The sequence below is a fragment of the Oncorhynchus clarkii genome, chromosome 22, assembly GCF_045791955.1.
Source record: "Oncorhynchus clarkii lewisi isolate Uvic-CL-2024 chromosome 22, UVic_Ocla_1.0, whole genome shotgun sequence".
In the NCBI taxonomy this organism is placed as follows: domain Eukaryota; kingdom Metazoa; phylum Chordata; class Actinopteri; order Salmoniformes; family Salmonidae; genus Oncorhynchus; species Oncorhynchus clarkii.
Window position 1 is genome coordinate 36,462,522 of NC_092168.1, and position 14,757 is coordinate 36,477,278.

Here is a 14,757-nt window from a genome sequence, read left to right on the forward strand (position 1 = left end):
TATTTCTATGTTGACCTGGTATGGTTCCCAATCAGAGGCAGCTGTTTATCGTTGTCTCTGATTGGGGATCACATTAAGGCAGCCATTTTCCCACTGTGTTTCTGTGGGATATTTTTTATTTTTTTGCCAGTGAGCACTCCAGAACGTCACGTTTCGTTTATTCTTTATTGTTTTGTTGTGCGGTTCACTTATAATAAACAATGTCGAACCGATTTCCTGCTGCGCTTTGGTCCGAGTGTTCTTACGACGATCGTGACAGAAGATCCCACCACACCAGGACTAAGCTGCGTGCCCAGGAGGAGAAGGTATCCTGGACTTGGGAGGAGATCTTGGATGGGAAGGGATCCTGGACTTGGGTGGAAATCCTGGCAGGACAGGATAGCCTTCCTTGGCGGCAGGAGAAATTGGAGGGAGGGAGTCAGCTCCCCGTATGAGGAGCATGCGATCAGTCTGGTGAAATCTGTGCCAGCTCCACGCACCAGGTCTCCAGTGCGCCTCCACAGCCCAGTACGTCCTGTGCCAGCTCCTTGCACTCGCCGTGCGGAGTGTGTCATAGTTCCGGTACAATTTGTGCCGGCTCTATGCACCAGGTCTCCAGTGCGCCTCCACAGCCCAGTACGTCCTGTGTTAGCTCCCCGCACTCACCATTGTTATCTGTTCGGTACCAGTTGTGCCGGCTCCACGCACCAGGTCTCCAGTACGTCTCCCCAGTCCGGTACGTCCTGTGCCTGCTCCTCGCACTTGCCCTGAAGTGCGTCTCCCCAGTCCGGTGCATCCTGTGCCGGCTCCCCGCACTCTCCCTGACGTGCGTGTCACCAGTCCGGTGCATCCTGTGCCGGCTCCCCGCACTCTCCCTGACGTGCGTGTCACCAGTCCGGGGCCACCTGTGCCGGCTCCACGCATCAGGCCTCCAGTGCGTCTCCCCAGTCCAGTTCCAAGGCAGGAGCCTTCCTCTGCACCGATGTCCAGTCTAGACCCGGTCTCCAGTCCAGCTCCAAGGCAGGAGCCTTCCTCTGCACCAATGTCCAGTCTAGACCCGGTGTCCAGTCCAGCTCCAAGGCAGGAGCCTTCCTCTGCGCCGGTGGCCAGTCCAGGCAGTGTTCAGCCCGGGTCCAGGGCCGGATCCGCGAGCGGAGTGGGTACTTCGCCACGCACCGGAGCCGCCACCGACGCTAGATGCCAACCCGGAACCTTCCCTATAGAGTCAGATTTTGCAGCCGGAGTCCGCACCTTTGGCGGGGGTACTGTCACGCCCTGACCATAGAGAGCCTTTTTATTCTCTATTTTGTTTAGGTCGGGGTGTGACTAGGGTGGGTAATCTAGGTTGTGTATTTCTATGTTGACCTGGTATGGTTCCCAATCAGAGGCAGCTGTTTATCGTTGTCTCTGATTGGGGATCATATTTAGGCAGCCATTTCTCCACTGTGTTTTTGTGGGATCTTGTTTTTGTGTTGTTGCCTGTGAGCACTCCAGAACGTCACGTTTAGTTTATTGTTTTGTTGTACCGATTTCACACTGCGCTTTGGTCCAAGTGTTCTTACGACGATCGTGACACAGTGACTCAGTCTGACTGGAAGGAAGGACATAAGCTGGGCTGCTGATGACAGAGCATGACCTACAGAGGCTCATCCACGTTTCCTGAAAGAGGAGGGGCCACCCCAATGATGTGACATGCTTGAATGAGAGACTCCTCCCAAAACAGTGAGTATTTCTTAGCTGCTAACCCTGAGAGACAGCTACAGTCCGTAGAAGATGAAAGACAGGCTCTTACCGTTCACCCCTCTTTCCAAGGGACCTTGCCTTTTCACATTCAGTATTTTATTATTCAATATTTTACCATTCAGTATATTATTATTCAGTATTTTACCATTCAGTATTTTGTTATTCAGTGTTTTACCATTCAGTATTTTGTTATTCAGTATTTTACCATTCAGTATTTTGTTATTCAGTATTTTACCATTCAGTATTTTGTTATTCAGTATTTTACCATTCAGTATTTTGTTATTCAGTATTTTACCATTCAGTATTTTACCATTCAGTATTTTGTTATTCAGTATTTTACCATTCAGTATTTTGTTATTCAGTATTTTACCATTCAGTATTTTGTTATTCAGTATTTTACCATTCAGTATTTTGTTATTCAGTATTTTACCATTCAGTATTTTGTTATTCAGTGTTTTACCATTCAGTATTTTGTTATTCAGTATTTTACCATTCAGTATTTTGTTATTCAGTATTTTACCATTCAGTATTTTGTTATTCAGTATTTTACCATTCAGTATTTTACTATTCAGTATTTTGTTATTCAGTATTTTGCCATTCAGTATTTACATTTTAGTCATTTAGCAGAAGCTCTTATCCAGAGTGCCTTGCTCAAGGGCACGTCGACAGATTTTTCACCTAGTCGGCTCGGAGATTCGAACCAGCGACCTTTCGGTTACTGCCCAACGCTCTTAACCGTAAGGCTACCTGCTGCCCCCTTTTGAGTTCAAAGGGTCCATTGGTGCGTCATAACCTTACTATGTGGGTATCCTTGCATTCAAGGCTTATCTTTTGTGTTTATTGTGTTTCCTTGTTTTGTGTTTATGACCGGGAAAACCAAGATAGTGTATCTGAGCTTCAAAGGACACACTTGGTGTACTGTATATAAGGTTATCACTAGATTGATAGGAGTGCACAATGACGACTTTGGGCATATCACCGGCATGTTTTGACACATACATGGCCCTCGACAGCATGTGTGTGGTATCCTATTGATCAGCATACATGTGTATCCAGTGTGTAGGTAATACACTGTTCATTTTGGCAGTTACTTAGTTACTATGTGCGTTGCTAGCAAATTACAAATGTATTTTTCCTCGTATAGAGTGAATACATGATTTATTTTGTGTTTACATGCAAAATGCTGAAGTTGTGGCGACATGTAAAAGGGCCATTACCTAGTCCCAGTCGGCTGGGAGAGGAATCTCTACTGCAGCCCTGGCTGCGGGGGACCTTGCTCCTCTTGTCTGCAGGGGTGCTGGAGGCTGAGGGGGGCCTGCTGATCCTCCCGTACCCAGACGAGTGGCCCAGCAGCTTGCCAGGGGAACTGGAGCGACTGCCAGCTGCAGGAAGGACAACGCAGAGGAGTCACAGGCAGAGAGTGAAACGATACACCCTTTCAGACACGATGGGTCACAGCGAGCAGAGCGACGCACCTCTTCATGGCATGCTGGGAAGGTTCTGTCACGGCTCAAAGCTGAATTCCCTCATTTTCTATCGCATTCTTTCTGGGGGAATATTTCATTACTTAAATGTTTCTAATGGCATATGTCACTTATTGTAGTAATAAAATAATCATATACAACTCTTAGCAGACACTTATCTAAAGCCACTTACAGTACAGTGAGTGCATAATGTGCATGTGATTCCAGTGGGAATTGAACCCACAACTTTGGCTTTACTAGAGCCACACCAACTGAGCACATATCTCTGTGTGTTTACAGTGCCTTGGTGATTTGGAGGGGAATAATCCACAGAATGTCAAACCAACACTTGAGGTAACGGGACCAATAACATTCTCTTTCTATCTTAACATAGATATTGGATTTCAGCTTTGATGAGATAGATAGGGAGGGACATATAAACAGTTGCAGGACAAACAAGATGGGTTGAATCCAGGGTCTAACTGGCTGTGGGAAAACCAACCAGTGATTACAACAACAACAACGGCATCAACAATGAAAACAGTTCAGAGAACACAGACAACAATCAACAATTGACAACAAAATGTACCAATCAAAACACTTGTGAGACTAAAATAATAAACATGCACTTGAGTTGAATGGACCATAAAATAATGAATTGATTGACATGCAGAGAACTGCACAGGAGGAAGGGATGGGACTAAGAACTGGATTCTTTACTCTGATTGGATGAAGTCCGGGCCTTACCACCGCCAGTGGGGTTAGCAGATCTGGATCCTGTGGTTGTTATGGTAGCAAGCGGCAGAACAGGACGTGAAAATAAAACGGTCAAATGTGACAGAGAGTAGTGTTAGCCCAGCATGCACTGGGCCAGATGTTATCTGTGGATGGCATGTTACACATGCACATATCATTGAAGCCCCTCATCGAGGCTTCAGAGAGAGAGAGGGACAGAGAAAACCACACACACATCTTGTGAAAGGGTGCACTAATAACAGGCGCTCAAAGTTCCTTCAGGATGTAAAATGTATGAGGTAAAAGAGAGAAATTAAGAGAACCTAGTATATAATCTGAAGAGAACCTAGTATATAAACTGAAGAGAACCTAGTATTTTGGGGCGGCAGGTAGCCTAGTGGTTAGAGTGTTGGACCAGTAACCGAAAGGTTGCTAGATCGAATCCCCGAGCTGACAAAGTAAAAATCTGTCGTTCTGCCCCTTAACAAGGCAGTTCCTTCAAGACTGTTGGAAAAGCATTCTAGGTGAAGCCGGTTAAGAGAATGCCAAGAGTGTGCAAAGCTGTCACATCAAGGCAAAAGACGGCTACTTTGAAGAATCTAAAATATAATTTGTTCAACACTTTTTTGATTACTACATGATTCCATGTGTGTTATTTCATTGTTTTGATGTATTCACTAATATTCTATAATATAGAAAATAGTGAAAATAAAGAAAAACCCTTGAATGAGTAGGTGTGTACAAACTTTTGACTGGTACTGTATATAAATGTAGTATGAGCTCACAGCAGACAGGATAAAGGTCATACTGGGGGTTTACATGAGAAGGAGAGAGACTGGAGATGACATTGTGGACGGCTTCCCTGAGTTCAGACAGTGTGCTGTGAGGGAATGAAATCGGTCTTGGGTTCTTTTGCTGACAGTGTGTGTGTGTGTGTGTGTGTGTGTGTGTGTGTGTACTCACGCTGGGACTGGGATACCATTTTGGCTCGGCTGCGCCCCCTGCTGTCAGTCACAGTAGCGCTGGCTCCTACGGCACTGCCAGCGCTTGTCCTCCTCGTACGCACACGACCTGTAGAAAACAAAACACACAGGGAGTTAGTAAGAGAGTTGAAGCCACTACACTACAAATTATACTGTATCCAAGCAGTTGTGCACCACAGTTCACCATGACACAAAACAAAGAAACTGCTTTAAACAGACGGGGACAAAAGATCTGGATGGGGGGGGGGGGGGGTTCTGAAACACAGACAAACATACTGAATATTTCTACACATTCCCACAAAGAAATGCATTGGATCTGGGAAACGTTTGTCTAAAGCAACATCAAGACAACACAACTTTCTTTACAGTATGTTAAACTACTCTTCAGTTTATTTGCAAAATCGCAAATAAATTGGCATTGTCATATTTGCAATCCAGCCAAGTAATGTTCCTAAGAGCTGGGACAGCACATTGACTGATGCTGAGAAAGAGATTGGGGCGTTCAGATGTCTGCTAATTTTGGACTGTATTATCAAAAAGGTATTCTTACATTTTTCCAGCAAACCGCTCCAATTTTAGATACACAGACACACATGCACTCACAACCACCACACATTGAGAATATCTCTTTCCACAACAGCTGGGACCTGGCCCTAGATTAAGTAGCACCTTAGCCCAGGGTTTCCCCAAGTCGGTCCTGGCGCACGTCTTGATTTTTGTCCTAGCACTACACAGCTGATTCAAATAGTCAAAGCTTGATGATGAGTTGGTTATTTGAATCAGCTGTGTAGTGCTGGGACAAAAACCAAAACATGCACCCAGGGGGAAACCCTGCCTCGGCCAACAACGAGTCTTATTACCAGCCTTCACACACTGTTTAATAGAATGTGGGTAGAAGCAGTGACCTTATATTCATTGGAAGATGTTTGATAAGCGAGGTCCTACTCAGTCAGAGAGTGCATTACATTACAGGATTGGGAAAGGCCTTTCTTTAAACGAACAACAAAGTCTATAAGTGATATCTAGATAATTAGAAGAGTACCAAGAGGTAGAGGATCACCTTGAAAGGCAGGCAACACTAAACCTCAGCGACCTCTGACCCCTTAACACAGACCACTTACACACAGACAGAGACCAAAGGGTGGGTGAGTTTCACTGCATGCAACATTCACCTTTACATACATAAAACAGAGTGCTTGCCCTTCGCTAATCCCTAATAAACTAAATGTAAAGGGGGGGGGGGGGGGCTCAGCCGAACCTTTGACTGTCCCCGACAGACGCAGAACACACAAACACACACAGATCTTACCCGTATTAATTTTACCAGGTGTGCCATCTTTTGGGCATAAATCAAAGCGGGGGGCGGCGGGTGAAGAGAGTTATAGAATTAAACATTAGTACCAGTTAGCCAGGAGAGAGAGAGAGAGAGAGAGAGAGAGAGAGAGAGAGAGAGAGAGAGAGAGAGAGAGAGAGAGAGAGGGAGAGAGAGAGAGAAAGAGAGAGAGAGCGATAGAGAGATAGAGAGAGAGAGAGAGAGAGAGAGAGAGAGAGAGAGGGAGAGAGAGAAAGAGAGAGAGAGGGAGAGAGAGAGAAAGAGAGAGGGAGAGAGAGCGAGAGAGAGATAGAGAGAGAGAGAGAGAGAGAGAGAGAGAGAGAGAGAGACAGAGAGGGAGAGAGAGGGAGAGAGAGAAAGAGAGAGAGAGGGAGAGAGAGAGAGGGAGAGAAAGAGAGAGAGAGAGAGAGAGAGAGGGAGAGAGAGAAAGAGAGAGAGAGGGAGAGAGAGAGAAAGAGAGAGGGAGAGAGAGCGAGAGAGAGATAGAGAGAGAGAGAGAGAGAGAGAGAGAGACAGAGAGGGAGAGAGAGGGAGAGAGAGAAAGAGAGAGAGAGGGAGAGAGAGAGAGGGAGAGAAAGAGAGAGAAATAGAGCAAGAGAGAGAGGGAGAGAGAGAGAGAGAAAGAGAGAGAGAGGGAGAGAGAGAGAGGGAGAGAAAGAGAGAGAAAGAGAGAGAGAGGGAGAGAGAGAGAAAGAGAGAGGGAGAGAGAGCGAGAGAGAGATAGAGAGAGAGAGAGAGAGAGAGAGAGAGAGAGAGAGACAGAGAGGGAGAGAGAGGGAGAGAGAGAAAGAGAGAGAGAGGGAGAGAGAGAGAGGGAGAGAAAGAGAGAGAAATAGAGCAAGAGAGAGAGGGAGAGAGAGAGAGAGAAAGAGAGAGAGAGGGAGAGAGAGAGAGGGAGAGAAAGAGAGAGAAAGAGAGAGAGAGGGAGAGAGAGAGAAAGAGAGAGGGAGAGAGAGCGAGAGAGAGATAGAGAGAGAGAGAGAGAGAGAGAGAGAGAGAGAGAGACAGAGAGGGAGAGAGAGGGAGAGAGAGAAAGAGAGAGAGAGGGAGAGAGAGAGAGGGAGAGAAAGAGAGAGAAATAGAGCAAGAGAGAGAGGGAGAGAGAGAGAGAGAAAGAGAGAGAGAGGGAGAGAGAGAGAGGGAGAGAAAGAGAGAGAAATAGAGCAAGAGAGAGAGGGAGAGAGAGAGGGAGAGAAAGAGAGAGAAATAGAGCAAGAGAGAGAGGGAGAGAGAGAGAGAGAGAAAGAGAGAGAGAGGGAGAGAGAGAGAGGGAGAGAGAGAGAGAGAGAAAGAGAGAGAGAGGGAGAGAGAGAGAGGGAGAGAAAGAGAGAGAAATAGAGCAAGAGAGAGAAATAGAGCAAGAGAGAGAGAGAGAGAGAAAGAGAGAAAAAAAAGAGGGGGAGAGAGAGAGAGAGAGAGCAAGAGGTGGGTGGGAGAAAGACGTCTCATTAGTAATGGACAGTAAGCAGTACACTCCACAGGGACGCGTTAGGGAAAGAACAGAGGGACAGCAACTGGATTGCAGGACTCCTCAGTATCAAATTGCCCAAATTTGGGAGGTACGTGGAGAGTTTTTCATCATTATTTATCAAGGACTTGAATATTTATATAATGGTCAGTCGTCAAATCAGAGTGATTATAGGCAGCCATTTGACATCTTTAGTTTAATTAGTTTACATACAAAACTTTGGAGCCTGTCTATCTGCACATTTTGGCCTTGTTGTCTGTTTCATGTTTCTATACAGCTTAATGATGTCTTACTTACAACCCTCACATGAATTAATATCTACACACCAGTGTTTTTCAGATTTTAATTTATACAGAATAATGTAATTAAGACATGGTGGTAACTTTGAGAAATGACTCTTCCAGAACTGACTAGCGCGAGTCGGTTTGACTACTTTGTGTCTCTCTCTCTCTCCATCCGTGCCACACACTGACTGTCACCCACACCGGCCTCTGCTCTTCTCCCGCCCCTCCCCCACCCGCTGAAACCAGAAGAGCACTCCATTTAAAAAAAATGTAAACATGTATTTCGACTATCTGGATATCCAAAGAAATATCATGATATCATTCCTAGTGTGTGTCTGATTTACCTAGAGAGGCGTAGGAGCCTGGGGGCAGAGTAGCGGCTGAGCTGAAGGGAGAAGCGGAGGGCACGGTGACCAGACAGGATTTCGCGCTGGCCGCAGCGTTCACGTCGATGTCACTACGGGAACGCTGAAGAGAACCGCCGGGGTTAGAGTTCACCCTGGAACTCACCATCTTCCCTGCCATCGGGGAGACAGGGAGAGGGGGAGACAGGGAGAGACAGGAAGAGGGGGAGACAGGGAGAGAGGGAGAGACAGGGAGAGACAGGGAGAGGGGGAGACAGGGAGAGGGGGAGAACGGGAGAGGTTGAAATATCAACATATCATACCAACACATTATACATTTCATTAGTCTGTATTTAGTCTCACAGAGGAAAAAATTATGATCGGATTTGCAAGAGACACCTGACATAACCCACAAATAGAAAGAGGTGGCATGAAATAAACAACATGTGTTGAGAAATGAATACTGTAGCAGCTAGTACTCTTACCCCTTGTCATGTCGCCTCCTATGACACTCTTGACAGACAGGGGCCGGCTGAGTAGAGAGAAGGACACACCATTATGGAGTTATTGGAGTTATTAACAGCTCAGTATCCCTATACTTCACACTACCAAAAACAAGACAAAACGATGTCATAGGCCAGGGCTCAGACCCCTGGGACGATGTACGGGAAAACATGATTCAAACTGCCAGTGACATTATAAAAGATAAAGGTCTGGACACCAGTTCAGGGCTCAGACCCCTCTGACAATGAAGAGGAAGATTAGCTCACTCTCTCCAGTCGTTAAACTGGATCAACCGATACAATCTACCTCAGTGTGTCCATGAGGCAGACAGATCCATTAGTGTTGTGTTCAAATCAATGATACATTTTTCCACATCATCATCAATCATATGAAGGGATAAATAGAGAGGAAGGGATGGGGGGGAAGGGGAAGGTAAGGGATGGAGTGGTGTCTTGAGGCTCTTCTGAAAGGAGGAAGATGAGCAGTCTGACTTGGGGAGGGAAGGAGGGGTGGATGGATGAAGGGATGAAAGTAAACAGGGATGAGGGAAGGAGGGGTGGATGGATGAAGGGATTAAAGTAAACAGGGATGAGGGAAGGAGGGGTGGATGGATGAAGGGATGAAAGTAAACAGGGATGAGGGAAGGAGGGAGGGATAGAGGGAGAGGTATCTTACTTGAGGCTCTCCTGAGAGGAGGAGGATGAGCGGTCTGATTGGTGGAGGGACACAACGCTGTCAGAACTTTTCAGGTGAGACTGGAGAGCCTTCTGATAGGTCGACTCCAGGGCCTGGAAAAGATGCTCCGCTTCCCGGCTGTAGTGGCCATGGAAACCCCAATAACACCTATGGGTGAGGGAGGAAGGAGGGGGTGGAGAAGGTCACAGCCCCTCATATCAGTACATGAACAGAACTGTCAGCACACATTTTCTAAAACGTTTACATTTTAGTCATTTAGCAGACAAACTTATCAAGAGCGACTTACAGGAGCAATTAGGGTTAAGTGCCTTGCTCAAGGGCACATTGACAGAGCCTTGTTGGCTCTGGGATTCGAACCAGCAATCAGTTACTGGTCCAATGCTCTAAACACTAAGCTACCTGCGACCCACATACCTCTGATAGGTCACCAGAGGGAAAGTTACATACTGTATGAGACAATGCCCGGAGGAATTTATATTCGTAGTAAAATAAGAGACACCGAGAGATGTCATTTTATTCCATATTGTCATCCATACTGTCAGTCATGAAATCATAAAGCAATATATTACTTTTTACAAACTGCAAAGACCAATTCATTGTTTTACTGAGGACAAATTCAGACAAATTTACCAAATAAACAACCATAAAAACAGAACTTACTTTCTGGCCACGGACCTGGCCTCTGAGTCGGCATCATGGATCCCTTTCTTGATGGTCTCCGTCAGAATAGCCACGTGCCTGGTGGGAAAGTAGGCAAACATGACAGAGACAGCAGCCAGGAAACCAAAACTACACCAACAGAGAGGTCACGCAGTCTTCCCCCCCCCCCTCTCCCCCCGAGACTTCTGTTAATACTCCTTTCTTCTCTCTCTCACTCTACTATCCCACCGCTCTTCTGCTATCCTCCACTCTCCTCTACGGGTGGAAAGTGACCATACAGCACAGCACGCTTTCTACATGCTTTTTAAACTCTCTGCAAGGTTGTCGTGGCAACCATGGGGGATGCTTCGTGGAGAGTCTGATGGTGATGGCTCACTCCAGGCCTCCAGAATCATCAATTTAACCAGCAAAGACCAGAGATCATCAGTTGTTAGTGTTTATGTCCTGGATAAATACAGCATTAGCATGCAGAGTTTATCCTGAAAGGGTGTGTGTTTACCTCTCCAGTGTGTGTGTCTGCCACTCCAGTAATAACAGCTCTAGGAACTCATAACTGCGCCTGGAGAGAGAGAGGAGACGTGATGAGAGTTAACACATGTATAAGGGAAACCTCAGGGAAAGATAGAAGATGTTCACACCAAATGATTTCACAGAGGATCTTTGAGTCTTTACCGTCTGACGGCCACTGATTTGGACGTGCAGTTACTAGTGATGATTGGGATGAGACGTGAGTAGTGTGTATGCTGGAAGAAAGAGGAGGAGGTCCCAGAGGTCTTCAGATACAGGTTATTTTCCACCTCCCAGTGTCTTAACAACACATTTCACAACCAGATATCAGTCATACTGAGTAATAAATACATCAGGAAATGATTAATTTTCTGTTTGACACAGTAGCTAATGCATGAATCCCATTCATCCAATGTGATTCAACCCCTGACGCACAGTATATGAATGTCTGCATATACAGTTTGTGTGCAGTACTCACCCTGAGGATGAGACGTATGGCTGCCATGCCAGACGTGGCCATCACCTTGGCACTGTTGGGCACCAGGTTGAGCAGTGTGGGCATCAGGGTCTCGGCACAGTGGTCAAACTTGTTGCCCATTAGCGTGGACAGGTATCTGAAGAGGGGAGGGGAGAGATTGAACACATACAGCAAATCAATATCAATCAAAGATGTTAAATCTCCTCAGAAATATTTGATTTAACGTACTGGAACTTATACTGAACAAGAATATAAACGCAACATGCAACAATTTCAAAGATTTTACTGAGTTACAGTTCATATGAGGAAATCAGACAATTGAAATGAATTAATTAGGCCCTAATCTATGGATTTCACATGACTGGGCAAGGGCGCAGCCATGGGTGGACCTGGGAGTGCATAGGCCTACCCACTTGGGAGCCAGGCCCAGCCAATCATAATTTGTTTTTCTCTACAAAAGGGCTTTATTACAGACAGAAATACTTCTCAGCACCCCCCCGCCATGTAAAAATGTGTGCCATGTTAAAAAGCTAACGTTTAAGTTCCTTGCTCAGAACATGAGAACATATGAAAGCTGGTGGTTCCTTTTAACATGAGTCTTCAATATTCCCAGGTAAGAGGTTTTAGGTTGTAGTTAATATAGTATTTATAGGACTATTTCTCTCTATACCATTTGTATTTCATATACCTTTGACTATTGGATGTTCTTATATGCACTATAGTATTGCCAGTGTAACAGTATAGCTTCCGTCCCCCTCCTCGCCCCTACCTGGGCTCGAACCAGGAACACATCGACATCAGCCACCCTCGAAGCATCGTTACCCATCGCTCCACAAAAGCCGCGGCCCTTGCAGCGTAAGGGGAATAACTACTCCAAATCTAAAAGCGAGTGACGTTTGAAACAGTATTAGCACACACCCAGCTAACTAGCTAGCCATTTCACATTGGTTACACCAGCCATTAGGCTGATAGGCTTGAAGTCATAAACAGCGCTGTGCTTGCGAAGAGCTTCTGGCAAAACGCACAAAAGTGCTGTTTGAATGAATGATTACAGGCCTGCTGCTGCTCAGTCAGACTGCTCTATCAAATCAGACTTAATTATAACATAATAACACGCAGAAATACAAGCCTTTGGTCATTAATATGATCGAATCCGGAAACTATCATTTCGAAAACAAAATGTTTATTCTTTCAGTGAAATACGGAACCGTTCAGTATTTTATCTAACGGGTGGCATTCCTAAGTCTAAATATTCTTGTTACATTGCACAACCTTCAATGTATGTCATAATTACGTAAGATTCTGGCAAATTAGTTCGCAATGAGCCAGGCAGCCCAAACTGTTGCATATACCCTGACTCTGCGTGCAATGAACGCAAGAGAAGTGACACAATTTCACCTGGTTAATATTGCCTGCTAAACTGGATTAGTAGTTATAACTAGTGATTATGATTGATAGTTTTTATAAGATAAGTTTAATGCTAGCTAGCAATTTATCTTGGCTTCTACTGCATTCGCGTAACAGGCAGGCTACTCGTGGAGTGCAATGGTTAGAGCGTTGGACTGTGCGGTTGCAAGATTGGAACCCCTGAGCTAAAAAGGTGAAAACCTGTCGTTCTGCCCCTGAACAAGGCAGTTAGCCCACAGTTCCTAGGCAGTCATTGAAAATAAGTATGTGTTCTTAACTGACTTGCCTAGTTAAATAAAAGGTATTTCCGATTGTTATGAAAACTTGAAATCGGCCCTAATTAATCGGCCATTCCGATTAATCGATCGATCTCTAGTCAAGATACACATTTAAAGATCAGGTTGATTTACAAACTGGGCCAGGTGGGACGAGGAGCTTCCCTCCCTTTAATGTTACCACTTTACTGTGGCATTTCACAGAGCTGCTACATATCTAACCACGGCCTCTGGTCAGCCTTACTCAATCACTCTGAGATAGCAGCTTTTGGAACAGATAATTAACTCAACAGTGTAGATAACTCTACTTGGCATAGAAGTGGAAGAGAGAGGTTGAAAGCTGGTTTGCGTGTCTGCAGGTCCTTACCCCAGTGTGATGCAGGCCTCTCGTACCACCTGGGACCTCAGGTCTTTAGCCGACAGCTTCAGAGGGGCCTCCAGCAGACGGAGCTGCTGAGGGAAACTCTCATACTCCAGCGCTCCAGCCAGGAGCAGAGAACGCACCTTCTTCAGCTAGACAGAGGAAACACAAACGTTTACGCTACAACAGTAGTTTCTGACTGTTTATAGGCTACTACTGTCAACAAAGCCAGAATATACAGTACAAGGTGCTGAGATGGTCATGCAGACATTGATCATTAGTGGTTGTGGTCCTTACAGCGATGACACGGTGCTCCCAGTCGTTTTTGTCGTCAGACAGAACCTCCCGGACCTTGGAGAGGTTGTCCTCCATCTCTCTGTTGGAGTGGATCTGGAGAGGAGAGACAGGAGTCAGACTGGGGTTGATAGCAATTTATACTGTAAACACACACACAGAACCCCTATCTGTGCAGGTTACCTGGATAGTAGGAACCTCTTCAAAAGCCTTGATGAAGTCCTCCTCATCTACTGCTCCTGCAGCAGCATCTTTAGCAGAGATCTTGCCGGGTCCGGTGGCAGAGCTGGGCCTGCGGACAGAAGCTGCAGCTACAGTCCTCCTCCCGCTGGGGGGCGCCTTGGAGGACGATGCGGAGGAGCAGGACCGGCCCCCATCCACAGAGTCCTCATCATCAAAGTTCTTATCTGCCAGGAGGGGGGAGAGAAGTGGCGTTAGTCCAGTTTTAAGTTATATAATTTCTGCATTGGTAACCACCATGTTCATTAGGACACACCTTAGGGAAACAAAAACAAGCATTTTATATTGGACACCTAGCCTAGTACGTTCCAGTTTCACTTCTGTTTCCTGCCTACTGAGCTCGACCCTGTTGTTTGGGGGTGAGTGTGTGGGTGTTGTAACCCACCCATCTGCCATGCTGGGTGTAGCTAGCACATTTCATCTGGATTGTCACTGTTACATGAATACAATCCGTTCTGTCACCTCTACAGTTTTCCGGTTTACACGAGGGATTATGAACGAAGAGAAAATATGATCCTGGAGAGATGCCTGGAGCCAACATTATTTCCCAGAAAGCTACGTGAGAGAACAGTAATGTACTCCTCAGCAGGAAGACAAACTGCACACCATAAAAAAATGTTTTTCTTAGGAGGGATTCATACAATAAAAATAGCGAATCAGAGCCTGTTCAAAGGTTGTGTCCCAAACACCAGTGTAACGTTAGTGGTAATTATGAAAGACAGCAAAACAAGTCACCATTCAGACAACCAGACCGATATCTCCATAAACAAAGCAACAGGCAGGCACACGGAGAGAAACGCCCCGTTCACAGCTGTCTTCCCCCACTCATCCTCCTCACAACACTCCATTCCTCCACCAGACTGCTAACCTGTAATTACCATCAAACCAGTATATATCTACTAAGAGAGAGAGAGAGCGAGAGAGAGAAGAATTTGAGAAAGGCAGATCAATTGGGGAAAAGAGAGGAGGAAAAGAAAACATCGGGAGAGATGTCGGTAGGTAG

At 45.8% G+C, this 14,757-nt stretch overlaps 1 protein-coding gene across 1 annotated transcript in view; it reads right to left on the reverse strand.

Moving 5' to 3' along the window:
• LOC139380833 (CLIP-associating protein 1-A-like) overlaps positions 1 to 14,757 on the reverse strand; it is a 120,826-nt gene that overhangs the window by 31,190 nt on the left and 74,879 nt on the right. Inside the window, exons 8-20 of the mRNA XM_071123924.1 lie at positions 13,698 to 13,921; positions 13,518 to 13,610; positions 13,227 to 13,372; positions 11,178 to 11,313; positions 10,865 to 10,935; positions 10,692 to 10,751; positions 10,193 to 10,270; positions 9,512 to 9,679; positions 8,818 to 8,864; positions 8,333 to 8,506; positions 4,884 to 4,991; positions 3,906 to 3,962; positions 2,940 to 3,104 (exon numbers count right to left, since the gene is read on the reverse strand). Of these exons, the coding sequence (XP_070980025.1) occupies positions 2,940 to 3,104; positions 3,906 to 3,962; positions 4,884 to 4,991; positions 8,333 to 8,506; positions 8,818 to 8,864; positions 9,512 to 9,679; positions 10,193 to 10,270; positions 10,692 to 10,751; positions 10,865 to 10,935; positions 11,178 to 11,313; positions 13,227 to 13,372; positions 13,518 to 13,610; positions 13,698 to 13,921 (1,527 nt within the window). The remainder of the gene's footprint in view (positions 1 to 2,939; positions 3,105 to 3,905; positions 3,963 to 4,883; positions 4,992 to 8,332; positions 8,507 to 8,817; positions 8,865 to 9,511; positions 9,680 to 10,192; positions 10,271 to 10,691; positions 10,752 to 10,864; positions 10,936 to 11,177; positions 11,314 to 13,226; positions 13,373 to 13,517; positions 13,611 to 13,697; positions 13,922 to 14,757) is intronic.